This window comes from Brienomyrus brachyistius, chromosome 12, assembly GCF_023856365.1.
Source record: "Brienomyrus brachyistius isolate T26 chromosome 12, BBRACH_0.4, whole genome shotgun sequence".
In the NCBI taxonomy this organism is placed as follows: Eukaryota; Metazoa; Chordata; class Actinopteri; order Osteoglossiformes; family Mormyridae; genus Brienomyrus; species Brienomyrus brachyistius.
The window spans coordinates 11,021,127-11,045,258 of record NC_064544.1 but is presented as its reverse complement, the minus strand read 5'-3'; the positions used below and the strand labels follow the sequence as shown (position 1 = coordinate 11,045,258).

General features: G+C 45.2%; 2 protein-coding genes and 1 non-coding gene across 8 annotated transcripts in view; 1 reads left to right on the top strand and 2 right to left on the bottom strand.

Moving 5' to 3' along the window:
* LOC125704735 (glucosidase 2 subunit beta-like) overlaps nt 1–18,371 on the bottom strand; it is a 105,341-nt gene extending 86,970 nt beyond the window's left edge. For 4 of the 5 annotated variants that reach the window (XR_007381223.1, XR_007381224.1, XM_048970706.1 and 1 more), the window contains exons 1-6: nt 18,228–18,371; nt 17,620–17,736; nt 15,461–15,556; nt 12,888–12,945; nt 9,270–9,387; nt 7,332–7,461 (exon numbers count right to left, since the gene is read on the bottom strand). Coding sequence is in view for 3 of the 5 variants with exons in the window: in XM_048970706.1 (XP_048826663.1) it covers nt 7,332–7,461; nt 9,270–9,387; nt 12,888–12,945; nt 15,461–15,556; nt 17,620–17,736; nt 18,228–18,312 (604 nt within the window). In the remaining 2 variants the exon portion in view is untranslated. Of the gene's footprint in view, nt 1–7,331; nt 7,462–9,269; nt 9,388–9,971; nt 12,295–12,887; nt 12,946–15,460; nt 15,557–17,619; nt 17,737–18,227 lie in introns of those variants that run through there. The other variant, XM_048970708.1, reaches the window with a different exon arrangement.
* Nucleotides 18,372–19,096: 725 nt separating this feature from the next.
* On the top strand, nt 19,097–19,168 carry trnad-guc (transfer RNA aspartic acid (anticodon GUC)). Its single transcript has one exon. It is a non-coding gene; the product is annotated as a tRNA-Asp (tRNA).
* Nucleotides 19,169–21,928: 2,760 nt separating this feature from the next.
* LOC125704736 (doublesex- and mab-3-related transcription factor A1-like) lies at nt 21,929–23,980 on the bottom strand. Of its 2 annotated transcripts, none has more exons than XM_048970710.1 (2): nt 23,321–23,980; nt 21,929–22,923 (listed from the first exon to the last, which is right to left on the bottom strand). In XM_048970710.1, the coding sequence occupies exons 1-2, from the start codon at nt 23,820–23,822 to the stop codon at nt 22,202–22,204; spliced, it is 1,224 nt and encodes a 407-aa protein (XP_048826667.1). In that variant the 5' UTR covers nt 23,823–23,980; the 3' UTR covers nt 21,929–22,201. The 2 variants fall into 2 exon arrangements, with proteins under 2 accessions (XP_048826667.1, XP_048826666.1); XM_048970709.1 differs by having other exon boundaries at nt 21,929–23,013; nt 23,321–23,979.
* Nucleotides 23,981–24,132: the final 152 nt, after the last annotated feature.

The following is a 24,132-nucleotide window of genomic DNA, read 5'->3' as shown; positions in this document are numbered from 1 at the left end:
AGAAGATTCTTGGTGCTAGACTGGCCTGCCTGCAGTCCAGACCTGTCACCCACTGAAAACATCTGAAAACAAAAAAATGCAGCAAAGGAGACCCTGAACTGCTGAGCAGTTTTAATCCCATATCAGGCAAGAATGGGACAACATTTCACTTTCAAAACTCCAGCAACTGGTCTCCTCAGTCCCCAAACTTTTCGGCGTGTTCTTGAAAGAAGAGGTGATGCAACACAGTGGTAAACATGCCCCTGTCCCAACTTTCTGAAATGTGCTGCTGGCATAAAAATCAAATTGAGGAGATATTTGTCATAAAACAATAACATTTCTCAATTTCAGCATTTGATATGTTACCAGTGTTCCATTTTCAATTAAATAAGGGCTTACATTGTTTGCAAATCAACGCATTCTGATTTTATTTACATTTTACAGCTTCCCAACTTTTTTTGGAAATGGGGTTGTATCATGCGACTCAATCACGTTTCGGGGTTTAGGCCAAAAAGACTAAAAAGATTAATATTTATACTGTTTGTGTTTCATAGTGGTGCGACGCACGGAATACAGGTCGACCGTCACGGGGGCGGCAGGACGTGGCGGTGACTCAGACGAGGAGAGGATGGAGGAGAGAGGAGTTTAGCTCATGCGATAACACGGCGGGATCAGAATGCAATCAGGCAGCTTTGTGCGGCTGTAGAGGGGTGCCACCGCAGCGCACTATTCATCAGGCGGCAGCACGTCGTGTCACCGTGAAAAGGTTGTACTATTAGCTTTGAAAAATGACACTCGTCGGCAATCTTCGCGACACTCACAAATTCAGCCTCACTTTACATTTCGCCACAAAAAGAGGAAAAAATGCTTTCACCCTATTAATTTATATATATATATATATATATATATATATATATGTATAATGTATATATATATATATATATATATATATATATATATATATATATACACACACACACACACACACACACACACACACACACACACACACACACACACACATACACACACACACACACACATATATATAAAAAGAGCACAGGCTTTGCCATGGTAACAGCAGTCTTCATTTGCACAGGCTTTATCATCCAGCACATTTCACATCTAAAGGACGAAATGATTGCCCTGAAGAGGGGAAGAAGCATGTCGCACAATGCTAATTACACATCTTTGCTAATTACCTTTCCACACAAGAGTTAGCTTATTATGGAAATTTCCGGGAAGACGTATTTGCACATTAACCCTTTGCCAAGCACGCCGGATTCCTTGACCGGCTCTCCGCAAACCTCGGTCTGGCGCCTCTCGTTTGCCTCAGCCTTAGTTTTTAAGCATATTTTCTTTATTATTCATAGCAGCTGGAGGAGGAAGCCCAGCGTTCCAGCTCCTGCCTGGGTTTGTCACCGAGCGCGACGGCAGCGCGATGCGGGAGTCCCGAGCCCACGCCACACCTGCTCCAGGTCTCTTATCCTCGGCCCCCCAGCTGCACTGCCTGAAAGAGAGATAAAGGCACAGTCTCGCTCTTTTTTTTTTTTTTTTTTGGGGGGGGGGACACAAAAACCTCAGCTGCTGTCTGACGGCTTCAATCTCCCTCCTGAGCCTAGGGTCACTTTTGAAAAGAGGAAAAGAAAAGGGAAAAGATGGGGGGGGTTGTTCCATTACAGAATGCATGCCCACTTTCAGCCATGAGACCAGCCTTTTATAGACACCTATGATATGGAGCTTCTGACAAATTCATGAGGCTAAGTTCATTCGCCATCACCTAGACCAAGCAGCGGGAGATTCGTCGTGGGGGGTGGGGTCTGAGTGGTCAGGAGAAGCCAACATGACACCCGCTCCACTTTAACACGGCCACTTACCATCACCCCCGCACACCAAAAAGAGATCACATCTGTACGTTCTTCCTGCTTTTGGGAAAGTTCGTGCCGTTAAAAATAATTAAGGGCGCGGTCCCTTTAAGACGGCAGCTTTGGTGACACACGCCGGCGTCACGTAACGCCGTCGGTTACCGAAACGCCACCGGCCCACTGCACCACAGCTAGCTAGCTCTGCCAGGGGCCCAGAACCAGACTCATCCCGGTAAGCAGGCCCTCCCACTCACCCACCACAAAGACCTGCTGATGAAAAGACGAAACATCATCTCATTAGGCTTTTATCACCATGGCCTCCCCCCCCCCCCCACTCAGTACTGCGGGATTTAAATGAAAAGGGAGCGAAAAATGAGGAGAAAGGAGACCGCTCTGAGTGCCAGGATCAAAGGAGCGAGTTAAGTGATTAAGGCGGGCTAGTGGTAACTCTCCAAGTCTGGGCGACCTTTGCGTTTACGGTGCGGCGACAGTCAAAACCTTCCAGAAAAAACGAGTATACGACAGACGCATCATAGGTACATAAACACAATATCCTGTGACATTTACATTTTGGAAAATAGACCTTTTTATGGGGCGGCATGGTGGTGCTGTAGTTAGCATTGTTGCCTCACACCTCTGGGTCCCAGGTTCGAGTCTCCGCCCAGGTCAGCCATGTCTCCCCATGTCATCGTGGGGTTTCCTCCGGGTACTCCGGTTCCCCCCCCCACAGTCCAAAAACACGCTGAGGCTGATTAGACTTGTTAAATTGCCTGTGTGTGTGCGAATGGTGTGTGAGTGTGCCCTGCGATGGGCTGGCCCCCCATCCTGGGTTCCCTGCCTCGTGCCCATTGCTTCCGCGACAGGCTCCGGACCCCCCGCGACACAGTAGGATAAGCGGCTTGGAAAATGGATGGATGGATGGACCTTTTTATTTAAGATAAAAATTAAGTACATTTAAATGTATTTAGTCATTCAGGTGCATCAACCAGCTCCAATCATAGACGACCTTGGAAGACGCAAAAGCCGAGTGTTTGTCATTGAGAGTGACTGTACAGCTGTGATTTGACACCATTTCCCACCTTGCTGCTGATGCTACCTAAAATAACGAGGTCACCAATCCCACTGATAAATATTTCCGATGCAGATGAGTGTGAATATCTGGTAATTGGTCGGCCACGATCCGCTGTCACCCGTGACACAATGCATAAATTACTGTACAAATAAAATCCCCCTCAAAACAGCATTCAGAATCTTTAAGGACAAAATTGACCGAACAGGATTTTTGTTTTTGTTTTTTTTTTTGTCTTGCCAATTGCCAACCTTGCGCGGCACTCGTACCTCTGTACGGATCCCCAGAATCGTACTTCACAAAGTGACAGCTTACTCACAGAACACCTGATCGCGGTGGGAGGCAGCAAAACAAACACGGCAGAGGGGATCACAAAGGAATGAGACAAAAGAAGGGGGCGGGGGGGGGCACATAAATGAGAATGAACAGCAATGATAAATCAAACATCGTCAGGGAGGAGGGAAAAACATCTGCAGGCTCGCGGCACGGCGACACCTGCTGAAAGGTTCCCGATAGTGAAGATCCAGTCATCCGGCAGCCAAAAGCTCCTTCAGATCTCGGCGTAGACGTCTCCGAAAGCACGGGAGCTGACAGCCTCGGGGGGTTAATGAATAAAAGGGCTACATAACATCGGTCATCGATTAGTTATGACAGCCCATTAGAGAAAATTTAGTAACAGCTTGATTGGAAGAGAGCTTATAAAAACCTACACCAAAGTGTTATAAATATTAATCTTCCTAATACATCTTTGGATCAAGTTGTGGAGCCGGGCTACAGTGTGGCGTGCCGCTTCATTGGACGTCTCATTGGACGTCTACATTGCGAAGTGCTGCTTCATTGGACAGCTTCTTCTGGAAACTCTGAGGCACAGCTGCAGGTTGCCATCCAGGTTGTCTGAAGGCTTGTTGTGGCTACTAGGCAGCTAGCTTCAGCTGTCTTAGTGAACTGATCATGTAGGCAAAGAGTAACCACATGTTCTAAGGAGGAACACACAGGCATCGCTGAGGATCACATGCCATCCTTCGGCTCTAAAACCGAGGCTCTTACAGAACAGCACGTGTCTGGTGCCATATGGAGTTCCGGCATCTCCAAATCGCCCAGTGTATGTACCCTGTGATAGACTGGAATCCTTTCTATGGTGTTGAGTTATGCTACCTGGGATAGGTCCCTCACCACCACGTGCAGGTTAAGTGCTCAGAAGATGGATGGTTGAACTTGCTTAACACTGACAGAGATGCCTGCATTTTTAAAGGAGAGCTGCTCCCCTAAAAGCACACTTCTGCTGAGGGAGGGACCTGGACCTGATATTCATCAGTCCATGTCAGTTGTGATCCTTGTAATCATGCAGTCCACTAAAACCATCTCCAGATTGAGCACCATTAAAGAGCCGTTGTACGGCACCTTCAGGGCAGTGTGTGGCTCACCAGGTTAGGCCTCTGTGCCTGTGATCAGATGGTCGCCGGTTCAAATCCTGTGTGTGTGTGTGTGTATGACTAAGGAATGCCAATGTACTCGTGCAAATAAAGCATCATTTTATTTGTCAAAGTAATTCTGAAGAAGTCTTGCATCCCCCTGCACAGCTTCTCCCTAGCAGAGCAGAACACGCTTCAGGGGCAGATTTAAAACAAACTGAAAAAGACAGACAGGCCATCATGGACAGATGAAACCTATTGATCCAGAGCCCATCGCTCCAGGTTATGGATGAGCAAATCCGGAATCGGATCAGATTCAGCAACGGCTCCCTTTTCTGCAGATGCAACCTTAGAATCCCCGACAAAACGAGGATGTGTAGCAACCGACAGCTTTGCTGTGGACAGATGACCGGGTGATATGTGAGCTTACAGCGCCTCAGATCTGTCAGGGCCCTAGTGCCCTTTGATTCCGCACTGACTCCCATTGAGGAACAACAGACAGCATGCTTTTCTGAACATGCTTTCGCCCTTTGCACATTTCTATTTATGCGGAAACTTCCCCTGAATGACACAAGTGTCTGTCCAGCCAAATTCTAAGCAAGAACGCTGGGGGACTGTATTACACACAAGAACACAGACCGGGACAAGCGACCAAAAGCTTGTCGTTTGGAATCCCGAGACGAGCCCATTTGGACGTAGAAGGCGCAGAAAGCAGATTTGAAGCGTGCGAGAGGCTTCAAAGGTGTGACAAGCAAAATTTAGCTAATTAAAACAGCCATTAAGCCACTCCTATCACTGCAAATACTGCCAGTTACATTTACAAACACTAATCCAACAACTAGAATTAAATAATCCACCGCTGACCTCAACAAATAAAGAGAAAATGAACACCCCCTGGTGTTCATGTAAGTGCTCCATTTATTTTTAATACCAAAAGGAATACTTCATCTTTGTATCATCGTTCCTTAAATTCCGTACAAGTAACAGGCTTAACCATTATCAGCAGTGATGAGAGTCGACTCCATACGAGATGAGCACTGATGAGAGTCGATTCCAGATTAATCACCGAGCCGCACGACTCCTCTCTGGGTTCTCCCTCTGCATCCAGGTCCGACTCAATACCCGGAGGCTGGCTGCCACAGCTCCTTCCAAACATTCTCTCAGAATTCTCACAAACGCCACAGGACAATCACGCACGTCACACCGTACTTCCGTCACGAAGATGCCCACCTCTGCCCAGACCCCTGCCTCCAGGGTAGAGATGGGTTGGCTGGGAGGAACCGGGCTTTACAGTCAGATGCATCCCCCATCCACGGGACCGGCGTGACCTGTGACCCAGCCAGCCACCAGTTACGGTGGCCTTACAAAGGGGAGGGATAAAATTCACGCTTCCGAAAGCAGAAAAATCATAACGACCAGAAAGACCGATAAGCTCCAACACGTCTAATATTCGATCAAGGGAAAAGTTAGGCAGGGGGAAAATTAATATTCTTAAGACATTTGGCTGGTGCATTTTAATTATGAGACTCTCATTAGGATGCAAGAGGGCTCTTTTCGGCTTCAAACGGTACACAATGGCAATATAAACGTGCATACAAGATTCATAAAACAGCCGTGATTTATTCCATTCGCAGATTAATTGGGCTCATTTGATTTGAGTTTCGTATAAATCAATGCATAACGTTATGCTTCTGCACGAGCACCATCTCAGCTTTTATCTGCACTCCGACATCGCGGAAAACGCTAATACATATACAAAATACACCCAGCAGGGCTGCTGTTAGAATCCTGCGACAGTGTTTCCCAATCCGGTCCTCGGGGACCTTCAGACAGTCCACGTTTTTGCTTCCTCCCAGCTCCCTACTGGAGCAAAAATGTGGACAGCCCGGCAGGGAGCTGGGAGGGAGCAAAATCATGGACCACGCAGCACTACCGAGGTTTCGGGAAACGCAGCCCTGAACTGTCGCGCTGTATGGAATTCTCAAACTGCAAGCAGGCTTGTTAAAACAGAGCTCATCAAATCATTCAGGGATCATCTGGATTGATTCGGGGCTTTAACTGCCAACGGCCCGGGCTCAAAATGCATCTGACATCCAATATACAAGTGAAAAAGCTCAGCTGTGCTGCCATCAAACCCGACACACCCCCTGCGCCCAGCCGGAGTCACACACAGGCACTGAGAGCTGAGCCAATAACCGTGACGCACCCCCCCCCCCCACCCCACCCCGAAATGCGTTTGATATGGATGCCAGAGCAAGGGTGGGCCCTCGAGTCACACGTCACCGCCGCGTCCCAGAAGGAGCCCGGAGAAAGGTCACCTCGCAACCAGGGCCGGTGATGAACGGCCCCTCTGTGGGGCTGGCAAAGTCGGGTGACCTTTCACAATCAAAAGTTTTCCTGGGGGCAAGTCATGGCGCAACGGCGCATCAATCTCGGCATGTCAGGATGATGAGAGAGGAACCTGTTGGCCATTTTTCACAGAGAGCCACTTTATTGTGTAACAGGCAGGGGGGCGAGGCGGCAATGGTTAGGAAGAAGCCATATTAATGTATGTCGATTAGGAAGGCATAGAGAAATTCACACAGTCATCATCTGCACACCAGTTCTCCTCCTGTTACTCATCCACATCTTCCTCCATCTCGATTCACAGCAAAACCAATTAGGATAATTATATAAAATGAAACGAGCTTCATTCTCAGGATACATGGTGTGCGTGTGAATGACTATCTGCTCTGGCCTGGTTATTTTTCAAGGGAACCTTTGTTTTCTGATCAATATGAAGCTGATTTTGAGAATAATAACACCCTGTTTCGGTGCCAGCGGTTTCCAGCAATACAGCTGAAAAGGACATGTTTTTACATCAGGGTGTCGTCAGTCAGCTGGGGGACTGTGGATGCGTTTCATCCGGTAACCCCTGGCGGGTCAATTAAATTTTGGGGAGAACAACAACAACATCCACAAAGCAGATGGTTAAATCGAAAGTGGGGGGGGGGGGGGTCCTCTTACCATCCTCGGGTGATTTCAGGACCCCCATCACCTTGGCCTGATGGGCGTCAGCTTCCAGCTTCCTCTCCCTGTGAGCATCCAACTTGGTCTGGAGCCCAGAGAGAATCCTCCGAAGGTCCTTCAGCTGGTTCTGTGGACGAGTACGGAAGTATTACCAAGACCCAGGAGCGGCGGTGCGCAGCACATCATAAAAGGAGAGTAACAAGAGCAACAAGAAAAAAAAAGCACACAAACCTTAAACCTTGGGGCTGAAATATACCTTATAAACCCGGCAGACAGGCTCTACGTTCGCGCAGCAAAAAACAAAAAAAAAAAAACAAAAATCGTTCCGGCAGCCTCCTCCAGATCCAAGTTACGGCAACACCACCTCGCGAGGATTCCGAACAAGGACAAACTCTTCTCGCAGCAAGATGAAATAACAGATGTTAAAAATATAAGATGTTTAAACAGACACGCGCACGCACACGCATGCACTCACAATGTACTTGTGCGAGAACACTGGGACAGAAGACGGGGGAGCAAGAATACAATACTCAAATTGCCGAATATCTACAGGGCACAGATCACACACTATTTAAATTATCGAAGACGTCGCATGGCAGAGCCAACTTGACAATGAAACTCAGTCCAATCTATTCCCCTGAAATAGCTTAACACCCCTAATGAGAAAAATAATGTGTGTGCGCATATGTGCCCCCCCCCCCTCCAGAACAATCTCGGTAACGTAATGATGGATACGGCAAAAGCTGTTCGGCCGAGGATGACTTCTTTTCTAGGACGAGTTCCTTGATGAACTCGGTTTATCCGCTGTGCCGTTCGCAGTGAAAGTGATTAATTGAGTTCATTTTATGTTGGTCATGCAAGCTGGAAAACAGGAGAGAAAGAAAAGGGGAAAAGAACGGCCATCGATCGTACGAATATCTCCCTCCTCTCTGTAGAGAGGAGCAGCAGTAGGACGCAACTGCAAAGCGAGACTAAAATAATAAGCGTCAGCCTCGACCTTGCCTACGAGAACGATATTAACAGACGGGGGAGGTGGGACTCGGTATTCCCCTCCCATCGAGGTTCAGGTGTGGGGGTCACGGCTCGGGCTTGGAACCCAGCCCCAATCTGTCACTCAATCGCTACGGCAACTGAAAAGGCACGACTAAAAATATCAAGTCCGGACCCGAGTGCGCCGTGCTCAGCGGTGCGGCGGACTGGCCACAGCACTAAACATGGTCATGTGACACGTGGTAGGCCGAAGCCTCTCTCTCCACGGAGCAGTGGAGGGATCCGGCGTGGACACCCAGAACGGCCATAATGGGTCAGTTGATCACATCCCGGTTACCAACGGGAAGCTGGCGAGAATAGTCAGCGGCAGACAGCCCACGATAGGTCCACCCATCAAGGTTTTATAGGCCTTAGTTTCCCCATTGGTTAAAAGCATCCATTTCTGTCGGCAAGCGACCGCCATCTTTCATCTCTATTTCCTTACACTAAAAGCCAGAAGTGACAGTAAACATGCAGTGAGGGTGTCTGTTGCAGTTTTATGACACATCTGTAATTAACCACCAGGTTAGACGGCCTGGTTAGCATGCACTAGCCCAAGGGGCATGTCTGCCACATAACAGCTACTTGGACTTGTGGCTCCTGGGCTCTCCATCAAGGTCACACACCAATCAACCACCCCCGCCCCCCCCCCCCCCTTTAGCTCTCATGAGCTCGCATTTCACACGTGGATTGCAGCCACCACCCGCTACATCCATCCATCAAAAATGTTCTCTGGGAAGAGAACACACTGCATCACACACACACATGAGTTTAAGAGGACGATTAAGGAGGCATTCTACAGCAGCCCTCTCCCCTTTCCTAGTAGCTGAGAGAGCAAGAGAGAGATAGAAAGAGAGAAAGAGAGAGAGAGAGAGAGAGAGAGGGAGGAATGGGTACACGGCCTACCTGCTTCTCCTGCCACATGCTAACGCCCTCCTTGATCAGCTGACGCTTCAGACGCATCCCATCATCCACGGCCCTCATCTCGGCCTCCAGCGCCGCTCGCTCCTGCTGACCCAGATTCCTGCCAGGGACCAGCTGCCATTAGCCACGCCGCACGCTACACCACAGACCAACCCTCCATCTCTCCCACCCTCTCGCCCCACAGGAGGCCGTGTTCTGGCCAGCGGGCCAGGAGCTGGAACGCAAATAAATTATATAAAGGGTGTCAGGGTAGAGAGCTAAGGAGCGCATTTCTCTCCATTTAGGGGGGGATTAGTAGGGGTGGGGAAAAAATATCAATTCTATAATTAATATCAATCCCGGCTTGATATCGACTCACAAAAATCCTAAGATCGATCTTTAGTTAAGTTATGTCTTTTCCCTGTGACATTGAAAATATTTTCACTGAATTTTACTTGTATCAGTCCTCTTATCATATAGGCCAGGGGTGTCAGACTCCAGTACTAAGGGGGCGGAGCCCTGTACATTTTTGGGTTTCCCGTCATTTAACACACTTGGTTCAACTCCTTGTGCTAATTACCACATAGTTTTTGAGCAGAAACATTTGTGATGGAACAGGGAAAGAGCAAAACTACACAGGACTCCGGCCCCCCCCGGACGGGAGTCTAACACCCGTGGTATAGGCGGTGCTACTTTCTGTCTCACCTATAGGAGGATTGCAACAGTACTGCGCAATCCCCTCGTGCCTCCATCTTGGTGCATTGTCAGCCATGGTAATGCAGTACTCCGAGCATGTGAATGCAAGCAAGAATAGTCAAGTAGGGCTTTATCCTCACACCAGTGATTTTCAAGTCTGCATGTATAATTTATTTATTTATGGCTGGGTACAACAACTGCAGAGGGAAATCTGGGGACAAAATATGTTGGTGTATTCACTAGTAAGTACAACAACAAATTTCGTGCTTATCATATATTGTTTTTCGTTCTCTTATTTTCATTATGTAATGGTAAAAAATTATGCTACTTTGCAATGTTGATGCTACAGTGCTGTGCCTGTTGTTGTTACAACAGATCTGGTTTGATCACACATTAGTGAATGTGTCTTAAAAGTAGATTGAGTTCAGCCGAAATGGAACCCAATCTGGCACTTGTGACTCAAAATCAAATTGAAAGGCAGGGCTGATTCCCAACCCTCAACAATATGTTCCTCAAATAAAAAGACACTAATTTACGTCTTGGCACATATCTTTAAGTTAAGGTCCTTCTGAAACATGGCATACGAGTTTTAGACTTGCGCATTATAATGTTCAGCTATTTTATTTCAAGACTTTATTTCACCCTTTTAAACTTCTGTCCAAATATGGGAAGCTGCCACGTAATATTTCATATCTCATTTCTATCGGAATGAAATATCGAATAGGAATTAAATTAAACTGAATCGTTAACATGTGAATCGAAATTGAATCAAAATCGGGGCATCTGTACCAATACCCAGCCCTAGTCATTGGGGGGGGGGGGGGGGTCAGTGTTCAGTGTAGACGGAGAAGCAGTCAGGATGTCCTTCACAATCAGCTGCTAACATCAGACACGGCACATTATACAAAACAACCCTAAGGGACATTCAAATCTGTCATAGGTTTAAAGAGAATTATGATCAGACCAGTGAAATTTCCGTTTTCTTGTTCATTCGATGTCATTAGTATTAGCAGCAACACACAGCAGTCTCTCTAAAGCAGCTTCCTGGATCTCTAAGGGCCCCACCTTGCGTGAGAGATAGGAGGGTCTTTGACCCCCCCAGTCCGCTTCCTGGATCATGGACCAATATCCCAGGTCCCTGTACTGCTCTCGCGGCCCCCCGACTCCCCGCTGGTCTCCTCAGCCTGGGGACAGGCCTTTTTTTATCCCTATTAGGTTCAGTTGAGGTTATTGAGTTTTCCCATTCAGGGGGGCCAACACCACCCCCCTTGAAGAAAATAAGTTTTAGTGTTATTAGCTGAAGTACAGCTCACTGGGGAAATATCTGTTACAGCTATATTTTCCAGCCATATGTCACTGGACCTCAATAAACATTTTGGGTCCCGAAAATGCTGCCCTCCAGACCTCAAAAGTGGAAAGGGACTTTAATTGAGAGGAAGCAGGGTAGTTTAATCTTCTTTTTGTAAATAAATGTATTTTATGAGACTGACATCACAGACACCCAGCAGAATGTAAAGCGCTGAATGGAAACACACACACACACAGCTGCACACACAGCATACATTCACAGCATGCGCACACGCACACACACACACACATTCCTAATTCTACACTACACAGGTAGTGACATCACATACTGGAACAGCTGTTCCAGTATAAGTCTTTTCATTACCTATCTAGCCTTTCATTCAGTGTCAATCACATTCCGGCAGTTGGTGTACAGTGATTGTTATTATATAGTTAAGGGCAACATTACACAACTTTAATTTGCACATTTATACACATAATCCCTTAGGAAATAAAATGATAGACCATCCTCCATGCCATTAGAGGAAATTTTCAAAAAGAAAAATCATTTACACGCATTAAAAAATTAGCTGTTCTCCGCTTCAGAGATATTTTTAAAGCACCTTTCCAGTCCAGTGTGGGGGGACTAGCAGCTAGTAATGGTCCAGATACCAGCAGCCTTGGAAGTCTAAGCACCTGGGATCCATCGATCCATCACTGCCGCAATGTTTGAACAGTAACACACACAAACTGAGAGGGAAATGCCATTACAGCCAAACGTACATTTCTAGAAATCACACGACTGTATGCAATTCATTTCTACTGTATCCATGCCTTCGGCGTATTGACTGTAAGAAAAGGATTAACAATCTCACAAAATTGCGTCTTTACTGTAAATCGAAAATCCTGAGGACGCAGAGAGACATGGATCAGCCGGCGCGAGTGGATATCAAGCAGCCAGGAGCCACAGAGCGGGAGGGGCGGAGGCGAGAGCCGGCGAGGGGGCTGCGCCACATTCTACTTTCCCGAAGTGAAAAAGCGCCCCCTAGTGGCCAAACGAGATATGTGCGACATCTGAATTACAGAACGGACCAGATGACGGAACACTACAAATCAGACAGATCATGCATGTGGCACTCTAGCCTTTGACTAATATTCCAAACCCCAAGTGCTCATCATAGACATGTATCCTTTCACAAAAATATCATTTATCAACTATTATTATAATTATTATTATAACAATAAATAACTGCTGTTATCTAAAAATGTACTTATTTGTATAATACAATATATTTTCAGTATATTGTGTTTATGTACTTTATTAAATTTGTTTGCACTCTGTCTACTGTCTTTGCACTTTTTCTGTTATGTACTACATGTATGTGTGCTAAGGTCTTGCCGATATATGTACAAGAATTTGTCCTTGAGATCAATAATGTCCATTATAATCTTACTCTTATAAATAAATCGGGTGAATCTACAGGGTCCCCGCACTTGGAATTTTAGGCACAGCATTTGCGTCAACATCCAGCTGGCCTTCTAAACAACAAGCAGGATGAACACACCGACCTCACCCCGCTGGAGGTAATATCAGCGTCTCCGTCACCCCAGGACGCCTCGGGACCCGGGGACACTGACCTGCAGGTGTTTGGGCAGCGTGTGCGGTTGTCATGCTCGTCGTAGCCGTCGCAGCAATCTGCAGCGGTGGAGGGGGGTAAAGAGGAGAGTGTCACACATGAACACAGGCACAACGCTACATGACAGAAGCAGCAAGACCAGCAACAGAAACGCAAAGGCTGTAGAAGCGGCTACACAGCGGCTACACAGCAGCACAGGGTACTACAGAGTAAACCCACTCCTTGTTTAGGGACTACCTCAGTTAGTGACCATTCGCAAACATGCACAGTCACTCCTAGACTACCATGATTTTCACTTAGTGGCCATTTTGCTTAACGGTCTAGTCCTTGAAAGGGAGTTTGGTCACTAAACAAGGAGTCTGAGTGGGTGTAGCTCACATGGCATCAACCACTAAGATCTGACACCACAACAAGCAAGGTCATGTGATCTCCACGTACGAGACCACGTGGTCATCACGTGATATGGGGCACCAGTGCTGCCTGCATGCTGGGACATGTCTGTAGTGTGACATTCAGGGTAAATGGGCACACTGGGGGCAGTCCCCCCCCCCCCCCCAAGGATGGGAACACAGTACGGTCCTCATCCCCCCAACTGTTCTTAAATGACACAGAAATGGGAGCATGGAAAGAGAGACAATGAGAGACAAAAAAAGAGAGAGACAGGGCAGCAGAGAGATGGAAAGACAGAGGTAAGTGGCCCCATTTCTAGGGACACCCAGTTGGGGGGAGGGTCATAAAATAGCCAGCTCAGTCACTGCTGCTTTGCTTGCTTCATTACTGGAGGGGGAGGGACAATCAGGCCTGTGGGATCGATGTGAGGGCTCCTTCCACACCAGGATGCCTTTCTTTGGTAGCAGGAGATTATTTAAAGGGGAAAAATGATCTAATTACAGGTTTTAGAGCGGCAGGCCGCTGTGGGGGGCCTGTTGGGAGAGGAATGCTCCCGTCGCAGATGAAGCACACCTTTTTTTCAGGGCCTGCTCCCGCGGAACAGTCCAGAGTACACATGAGAAGTTACTTCCCGCCAATCTTTTCCGAAAGTGTTTTCACACACAGAGAGAGAGGAGTCGTTCCCTCATCTCCGCATTCAGTCCCCTCGAGGGACCTCTTGCCAGAGACACGTTGTCTCCCCGCTCTTCCATCTAGGATAATTGCGAGCTATCAGACACCTTCCTTTCATTCGTAAAATGATCGGTTTCGGTTGAGGCAAGTCCGCTGCGAAAAATCGCCTGAGAGCGAGGTCAGAGCTAGGCTCGTGTTCAGTCAGAGGTACCCTTCCTGAGTGCCATTTCTGTCCGCTCATTTACTAATAAGCGATGCAGGGATTCCACGTGACCTTCAGCATGTTTCTTGCTTCCTGTTTTGCAGAGCATCCACAAAACAACATAGTATGCATGGTAATTAAACCCAATAGTGAATGCAGTCCCTCCTTTCGTTACTTCAAGATTTCTAATGATAGATCCCAGGCATTAAGCACACCCATTTTTATCCCTCCTCCCCTCCAGAGGCCGCTACAGGTCCATCAGGATCAAGACTTCAAGACTCAAGAACTACTTCTTCCCAAGAGCTGTGACAATGCTGAATAAGCACGGATAAATCTCCACTGCCATTTACTTAAAGACCTGTGGTCCTACTCATGCATTATGGCATATCGTATATATACTGTATGCAAACTGTATGCATACTGTTTGTATCGTAAGTACAGATGCTCCTCGCTTTACGATTTACAATTTTTCAACTTTATGATGCTCCAATAGCATTGCACCTTTTGAATTTTGATCTTTCACCGTGCTAGTGATATACCGCACAGGCTAACGATACACCATACGATACTTTGTACTGATGCTAGGGGATGGACAATTCCAATCACTGAAGAGATTGTGAGAGTAAACATCTCATATTTAACAATGTATCATACAGCATTTTTTTCTATGCTTAACCAAACAAACTTTTCAATAGCTGGAATTCAATATACAATATTGAATATTGTATACAATAATATACAATAATTATTTATCATATCACACTGACATTTGACTTACGATATTTTCCACTTACAATGGGTTCATATGAACGTAATATGACTGTAAGTCAAGGAGCACCCACATGCTGTTTTTCCTCACTATTCAATTATTTGTTATTTGCTGTTTGTTGCCATTTACCATTATATGTTGAAGTCTAGGGGCGGCATGGTGGTGCAGCGGTTAGCACTGCTGTCTCACACCTCTGGGACCCGGGTTCGAATCTCTGCCTGGGTCACATGTGTGTGGAGTTTACATGTTCTCCCCATGTTGTCGTGGGGTTTCCTCCAGGTACTGGACTTGCTAAATTGCCCGTAGGTGTGCATGTGTGAGTGAATGGTGTGTGAATGTGCCCTGCAATGGGCTGGCCCCCCATCCTGGGTTGTTCCCTGCCTCATGCCCGTTGCTTCCCCCCCGCGACCCAGTAGGAAAAGCGGCTTGGAAAATAGATGAACGTTGAAGTCTCATGGGACGCATGCAAGCAAATATTTTATTTCACTTGTACTTATACAACTGACAAAGGTTTGAATACTCCGCGAAACCAGCCCCTTACCGCAGATCCCATCATTGACACGGGAGGACTGGATGTAGCTTGGCCGGAAGCCCCGGTTGGTGCAGTAGAACCGCCCGTTCAAGCACGCTGCTGTGCCTGTGACAATCAGAACAAGGTCGTGTTACTACACCCCAATAAAGGAGATGCCATACAACGGACGAACAGACAAATGAACAAACGAAACCCAGGGCTGTGGAGCAGGAGGTCTCTGCTGCATGGTCACCCGTATTAAAACAGACACACACAGGAGCAACCTGCTAAATAACTGCTCAGGCCAAAGCTAGCAAATATACATTTAACAATGCACTGACAGCAGACTCTATTAACAAACATGCAGAGTGCCATATGGTCTACGGCAGTAAAATCACAGGTCATACCCTTTTAATTGTAAACAACAAATAAATTTTAACAGCTTAAATAAATATTCTATTCTACTGTAATAACTATTACATCAGCTGTATGTCTACCGCATAACCCAGGATGGCAGTGTTACTCTGCAACTAGAACCCATTCATAAAAAATGAGTAATAAAATATGAAGTTATACTGGCTTTTTCCAAATATTAAAAAGACACGAGAAAGCAGAAAGTCATCTGTAATTGTACAATATAACCCAAGATGGCAGAATTAGCCCACAGCCTGCATCCTTTCATGGGGGGTTGGGGGGCAAGTAAAATAAAGCAAAATAAGATTAATAACCACATAGCAAAAAGTGATAAATACCACGGGGCTCATTTATCAAAGGTGCTTATGCACAAAAAGAGGCCTGCAATGCAAAATCCCCAAACGAACTTGAGGGGGGAAACGTGCACATTTACGGAACTCAGGAGGAGGTGCAACATTTTTGACAAATCAGGAAAAGATGACACACCTGAAAGCAGAGAACTACAGGAATACCAGCGAAATGAGCATGCTCATGCAAACAATTCGTACCATATCAAATCTGTGCATCAAATCCCATGACTGGCTGAGTAGTGACACCGGTGGGTCCTTGGGCAAAGCCCTGAGCCCCAATTGCTTCAGGGACTCCCTGACCCTGCTTTCTCAATTGCAATGGTTCTCAACCTTTTTCACACCGCAACCCAATTTTAACCATGCCAGCCCAACTGTGACCCTGTATCAAATATAGGTTTAAATTAACGCTATGATCATGCGTGCAGTGCACGCTACAGTTTATACCGATCAATACCCATGGGGCGGAGGGGTGGCTCTGAGGCTAGGGATTTGTGGCAGCAATCAGAAGGTTGCTGGTTCAAATCCTGTGAATGCCCAGAGTGATTCTACTTTGTGGGCTCCTTGAGCAAGGAGGTCCTCCAACTTACAGTGAAACACTAGGGGGGTAGAGGGAGGACTGGCTCCAGCCTTCCACTCCCACTGGTCCAGTCAGACTAGTGTGGTGCGGAGGTATCACCCGCCACAGGGCTGCACTCAGGTTCTCATCCCTGAGGTGGTGCGGTGGGTGTGTGCTCCTCACCTCAATGCCTATCGCATAAATCTGATTGGATGTGCCAGTGAATTTTAAATTATGCATCTGTGGTTTGGCTTCTTGGATTGGTTGAGTGTTCACTAGTCGAACGCTAAGCATTTGCAGACCCAAGCTTCATTTATATAGGTTAATGCCTGGACTGGGGCTGTGAAATCTGATCTTGGATCAGCATAGGAGTTTACCAGTTTTAAAATGCTTACATTTTCAAGTCTTACTCACGACCCTTTCAAAACGTGCTGCGACCCAAACTTGGGTCACGACCCATGGGTTGAGAATCGCTGTTAAATTGAATGCATTGTAAGATCAAATTGATCCATGTTGTGTGTTCCTGGGAGCTCTGCCATCAGCTGGTACATCACTTTGTCTAATCTTAATCCTGTTGTCCTGACACTCTGACCGTAACTAAACACCAGGCTCCCTCAGCAATGTTTTTCTTGATTATCATCCAATTTACAACTAACTGTTCTTACACTTGCAAATAAAGGCTCCTACACCAAAGTATTTTTCCTCAAGGTCAGCTTCATAAAGCAAAACATTGGCAATAAGTATTTTGTCACGGTACAGATGTAACAAGGAAAAACAACAAGGCTGAGAAGAAAAAATACAGAAAGGGTTCACAAAAAAAAGTATGGCATAGCAAATACTGAATAGAAAATTAATCTCAACATCGTTACCTGGTTCATCAGAGCCATCCAGACAATCACAATAGTCGTCATTCACTTGGTCGAATGGGATGATCTTGGAGCCGTCCAAGCAAAGGAAGGTCTTCTTCTCTTTGTAAAATTTCCTATCTATCATTTGGAAAGAGCAACACAATTTAACCTGAGTAATTTAATGTAATTTCAAATGCAAAGAATGTAAAAAGTCTTCAAAACCAAAGAATGAAAAGAGACTGTTTGACCTCTTAAAAATTACATTTCTGTGGTCAGTTTGTAGGTTGGTTTAATTGTCTTGATATTAATCATTATATACTAATTGTCGATAACTTAGCAACGTTAAGTAACACCGCAATAATCCTTCTCCGTTAGTTGGTATTTATACAATATTTGCCTTTATATGATAAATAAGCGTGGATTGGAGGGACTTAGGAAAGTCGCATGATGACTGAATAAAAATGTGTTTAGAGATTTTAAGCTTCAAACAGCAAGTTATGCCTCAAGTTTACTATCGCGAGTCTTTTTAGGAACTGAACAACTGGAAACGTGATAATGAAAAACTTCCGAGATCAGTGAACAAAATGCTAACAGAATAGGTTTTGTGGGTCTTTTCACTGAACACTCACACGCAAGAGAGATTCCTCTTATATTTCTCGAGTCCACAAATACTGCAGACCAAATTGCCACTGCGACAAGAATGTAGTACTGCATAATCAACGCAGGTCATAAGAAACGTGATGAGCCGCCACTCTCACTACATTCGGGCAGGAGCACTTCCTTAAATAAAACCACGTGACAAAGATGTAGCTTTTGATTGGTTGCGTAAACTCGCGCATGGTCTTTTAGTGTTAATAGAAAAAGGCGTCACGCCAACTTGAATTCCTGCACTCAATATTAATGTATACAACATTAACGTAAACATATATGAATAATAAAAACTAGTCTTAGCTGTGATATGCCTCTGGTTTTGAACGATTTCAGCTAAATGGTTTAAGTTAAACCTGGTTCCGGTAACAAGAGGAGAAGTTTAGCTAAATACTTTTTACTATCAAGTTACTGAAGTCTGCCTCAAACAGATAAACACTGGGTATTTTTTGTTTATAAATCTGTATAGTACTTTCAGTACTCTGAATTAGCATGTGCTACATTGAATAAAAACTAACCAATGCTAAAATGGTTATGAAATTTTACACTATATTAATTGGTGGATGTGTATGTTAAATATCTACTGTGCTATTGTTTTCTGTTTTTATATATTTAGTTTTGCGAACTAAGAATTTAATTGTATAAACACTGCACACGTAACATTTGCTTTAATCTTTAAAACAAAAGAGGACGTTCGTTTTTTTATAGTCACCTTCAATCAGCATCAATCTATAAAATATCCCATAAGGCAGTGATAAGCATTCGTTCTGTATTAGGTTAAAACAACATATACTTTTCTTCAAACCTATTTTTTTAAAAGTGGCCTTGAAATATTTATCTAATAAGTATTTCCTCGTTAGTATAGTGGTTAGTATCCCCGCCTGTCACGCGGGAGACCGGGGTTCGATTCCCCGACGGGGAGAGATTGTTACTTTTGGCTTGTCCAGGAGGACTCGAAAGGTATCTTTGTGCAAGTCCCGTGGTCGTCAAAGTAAATTCACTGCTAGACCCTTAGCCTTCTTTTGCTCAAGGGACCGGCTGCCCATACTTCCTCAGCTGAACGTCGATTTTGGTACAAGGCTCTGCTAAAGGAATACATCTAAAAAGGAAACGTGATCCGAGCCATATGAAAAGGTGACCTCTAGTGGCGCCTAGGTAAATTCCAAAAAGACATCGCAAATGGGTTTAGTTAGTTAATTAAAACATAGTTTAATCTGCGTGTTATGACACAGCCATGGAAACTCTAAATTACAGTAAAGGTAAGACAGAGTGATTGGCGCCTGTTCTTCAGAAATGAAAATATAGTATTTCTTGGTCTTTTTTTGTGGGAGAGAGAAAACACAAAAACCGAAGTTTATTAATGAAACAAATGTATGGTACCATTGCAAATTTGCTTCGACTCCGATCAATTTCCCCAATGTTTGTGCTGATCCGGGACACTTCATCTAGCTCTGGAATTTGACAGGCAAACCTGAAGCAGGCAAGGATTTTCTTGCAGGTCTCATCTAGCTGCTATGGGAAAAAAGACCAGAATGATCTGAGGAGCCACATGGAAAAAAAAATAATCTAAAATAAAGTAACGTTGTTATTAAACAGCAAAAAGTATACTTTTCTCCAACACTTTCTTTTGCTTACTGGAGTTCTATTGCTTATTTAATTATGTCTTATTCCGAAATAAGTGACTATTTAGAATTTTATTTGATGGCTATTATTAGTATTACCTGCCATACATTATTTAATGAGGTATAAGGTGGCATTAATAACAGAAATAAACACATGCTCTTAAGCAGTTCGTTTCTCATCGTATCAATGGTGGCCTCGGACAATAAAGTTAACTATCCAAAGGTACCTTTGGCTATTGGGGGAAGCAGTTGTTTGAAGCGTAAATGTCACGGCATTTGAGAGATTAAAGGTTCAGTGGAACCATCAAAACTACAACCGCCGAAAAAATATCTGAGGACCGTGAACACAAACCCCATCATTCACATAATGAAACAGGTGAGCAGAATTTAGATAGACCCAACTCATTGAAAATCATTTCCTTCACTTTTAACGAGACCTCAGGTTTTGAAATGATCCTTTATTTGCCATTTGCACAAGTACATTGGAATGCCTCACTTTGCCCACCCCATCTTGCTCTCCATGAGACACACAAACATGAGTGTAAACCTGGGGGTCACAGTTCACAGTCAGCCAATGTGCAGCACCCCGGGAGCTGGGAGGTAAGGGTCTATCGACGTATGACCATTCAGTTAAGGCCAGGGCTTGAATCGACAATCTTTCCAAGCAGTGGCATAGAGGTTCGGTCCACTGAGCCACTTAGTGCCTCAGGTCATTAATGAGTGGATATCATAGAAGGAATATTATACTTTAATTTGAGCTTCTGTTGGTAATTGTAAAGAATGAGGGGAGAAAAATACAAACTCAACAGTCACAATTCAAGATAAATTAAGCACATCAGTTGTAGACTAAAAATAATTAAATAAGATGGCAAAATGGAAAAAGACATTGTCAGAGCTGGGGGGGCGGGGGGTGTCAGCCAGATTCCGCTACTTCTTTCCTGAGTGAAAAGCCCTGATGTAACAACCCAGGTATTCGGCATAGTTCAACCGGTGGCTCAAAAAATGTTACACTGCCCTTTAAAATGCTTTGACACATCCCAGTGCAAACAGCACAGGTTAATTCAACGGCTTTGTCGAACACACTTCATATGTACTGCGAACCCATGACTGGGCTTTCAGTCCCATTACGTCAGCGGTCTACAATTTTCCTCCACTTTACACCAACAGCTTGAGGTCACTTTGACAAATACCAGCCAATTTATTAGGTAGGTCTATTTGTGGGAAAAAAGAGGCCATTAATAGTGCGTTATTGTATTGTTCAAAATGCACGCTTACCAATAACAACAGTCAATGAAATATTTAATTTGCTTACTGGTGCTGAATGCTTTAAGTTTAAAAGGTTAGCATACGGCCTCTCAGAATAGCTTTGGTATATATTTACCTATTCAGCCCTACAGACAGCCAGCTTACCTGGGGCACTGTTTACATAAGTGACTATTTACTGAAGTCATTCACATTAAGTACCGTGCTTAAGGTTGGTATCCCACCCGGAATTTCAATGTTACGTTTTCTGGGAAACTTCGGAGTGAACTCTCTTCTGTCTCTACAATTATTTAGGCACCTTTATGGTGAATTCGTTACTAACTTGTTGCTTCAGTTTTCAAAAGCTCCGAATCACAAAGCAGAATTAATATACATAGATTGTAGTTTTTCTATTTTATGTCAGAGTGCAATAGGGTAATGCAGGCCAAACAGCCTACAAGCTGCACTTATGTAGTACTAAACGCATTAATGTAAGATATAAACTAGGCAGTAGTTTTTGATAATGGGGTGACTTTCCCTTCTAGAAACTGTTTCTGCACCAAAATAAAACAAAGAGATGTTATTATTGCTTGCAGTGGGTGTTTTAAAAGTAGAATATATACGTTTTTTTTTGCGAAATATGAAGATTTAATCTAAAAACAAAGATAACTAATTAATAAACATTCTGTATACTGATGTTTTAAGCTTTTGCAAAAATAAAATCTGCATGTTTACCTCATGAAACTGTGTATTTAACAGAAAGCTGCTGCAATATTGAAATGATTTCATTTTGATTGGTGACTGCGTAAAAAATTACATTTTTTCCGTCTTTGCTTTTTATTCAGATTATGAAACTTTACAAAATATACACTATTCAAAAAATATATTGATAACTAAAATATTGACACTTGGGATAAAAAAAAGCTTTAAAAATACAAGAACACAGTATCCGGTAGTATCTGAATCACGGCGGGGGTATTTACAAAGAACTTTTCGCATAAAAATTATACAGGGATGCTGGTTTATGTTTGCCCCAGAGCGTCCAACAGCATTTAAGCTATTCGTTTTTTCCACTAAGGTTACATATGGTATTATTTGTCATGATTTAGGCGCGCATAAATACTTGTATTGCACAAGTCCTTGCTCTGGAGGTAAGGTAAGTCTCGCATCATCCCGGGGAATGGGTAGTCCATCGGAGGGCGAAGAGGAAAAGCCGGAACTAACCCGGAGGTTAAATAGGGCGACATGAAACTAGTTATACCCCCACCTGAGCTAGAATACGCAAGTCTTAACGGACTAATACCAAATCTCGGATTCAAGCCGTAAATGCTATCGCTTCCAATAGAAGTTGCGGGCGTTTGCAAAGGAGAAAAGGCAGATTTGGCACTGAAAGACCCCAGAGCGCCCCCGGGAAGTCCAAATCCCGCAGCCTTCTGCAGGTTCGCATGATCGCCGGCGGAGATACTGACGCTTTCCGGGTTGCACCTGTCCTCTTTGGAGTTCAGCATCATCTCGATGGCTTTCACAATGTCGCCTTTGCAGTTCTTCACCACCGATTCCAGCACGTCACGCTTATGGTGAGGAAAGATCTTGGCCATCACATCAGTCGGGTCTCGGTGGCCGGAGGAGGAACCCGCAGGATTCACGTCTAGGGCTGGGTAGTCCTTCTGCCGTTCCGACTCGCTGCCCGATTCCAGGTCTGAAGAAGACAGTGACCTTGGACTTCCCATCTGGTCTGACAGCTGATCGGAACCGGGGGACTGGATTTCACCCTCCTTATCCTTATCCCGGTCGGACGTGGGGTCATTTCTCCCTAAAGGAGAGGGCAGAGGTGCCGAGTGAGGGGCAAATACAGGACGTCCCGTGAATCCGCCATATAAACTGTATTTCGGCAACTTGTCTCCTGCAGAAATATCAAATAAATAGTAGGAACAGTTCATCAAAGAGGCATTACAACACGCACTTAAGCATAGAAAACCGCACTCAGTGAAACCCGAGCATGATTTATATTTTGCCCGCATTTCCAGAGTCAAACTACACTTACACTTACTTTAATAAGTGTCAATAAAATTACAGTTCTAGTGGTTTAAATTTACAGTCCCGGCGGTTAAATAGGCCTATGTTAAACCGCAAAAGGGGTGGAAGTAAGTTTCAAAATATTACATAAAAGTATTTTATTGATTTAGGTGATTACATCAAAATTAAACTACCGTCTTTCTGGTCGTCTATGCTGAATGCATCGTATCCCGGCATCCTGAGACCACAGTTTACAGGAGCGGACCCCGGCGCAGGGATCACGGACGCTGGCATGGTCAGTCCGGTGTCAGACGACCCCGATCCTGGGTACATAAAGTGCAGCTCCCGCGCCTCGCTCTCCTCCTGCGCCTGCTGCCTGCGCAAAGCCACCTGAGCTGCCATGACTCGCTGTCTCTCCGCAATCAGGGTGCATTTGGCGCACACGCAGTCCCTCCATCTGCAGAAGCGCTTGTGACCCTTCAGCGCGGACACGACGCCGTGATTGCGGCAGCGCGCACACTTCGGGGTCCTCGGATACCCCCTTTCCAGGGCCGGGCTGCAAGCGGCCGCGGCTGCCGCTCTTAGGAACAGCGGAGGCGTCCGCAGGAGGGACGCCGGCACCTGCAGACCACCGACCGTCAGGGGCGATGTGGTGTGCGCCGACAAACCCAGCGGTCTGCTGTTGGATCCATCCATGTCTTTCTGAACTTGCTGCTCTCTAAGGACCAATCCCCAGTAGTGATCGCTTAGCAGAATGAAGTCCGTAAGCCGCCTCCACTGAGTTACCCAGACTAACCACTCGGCTTCTGCCTGCCGGCTTTTAAGTTCCCCTTCCAGAGGTGCTTTATAAAATTACTATGTCAAGACACCAAACAAGCTGGACACTCCCCCTTTCGCTCGGCGAGGAACCATTGCCATGCATTTCCCTTAACAGGCTTCATTTTTAAAACATTTAAGCCGTCCGGCGAATTAGGTTGCATTATGTATTTTAATTAGAATTTTGTTT

What these genes read in the sequence shown, in the direction of transcription:
- LOC125704736 (XM_048970709.1), bottom strand. Translation starts at nt 23,822, where the DNA reads ATGGATGGATCCAACAGCAGACCGCTGGGTTTGTCGGCGCACACCACA. An exon ending in CATAGACGACCAGAAAGACG is followed by an intron (nt 23,014 to 23,320) that starts GTAGTTTAATTT and finishes ATATTTCTGCAG; the next exon opens with GAGACAAGTTGCCGAAATAC.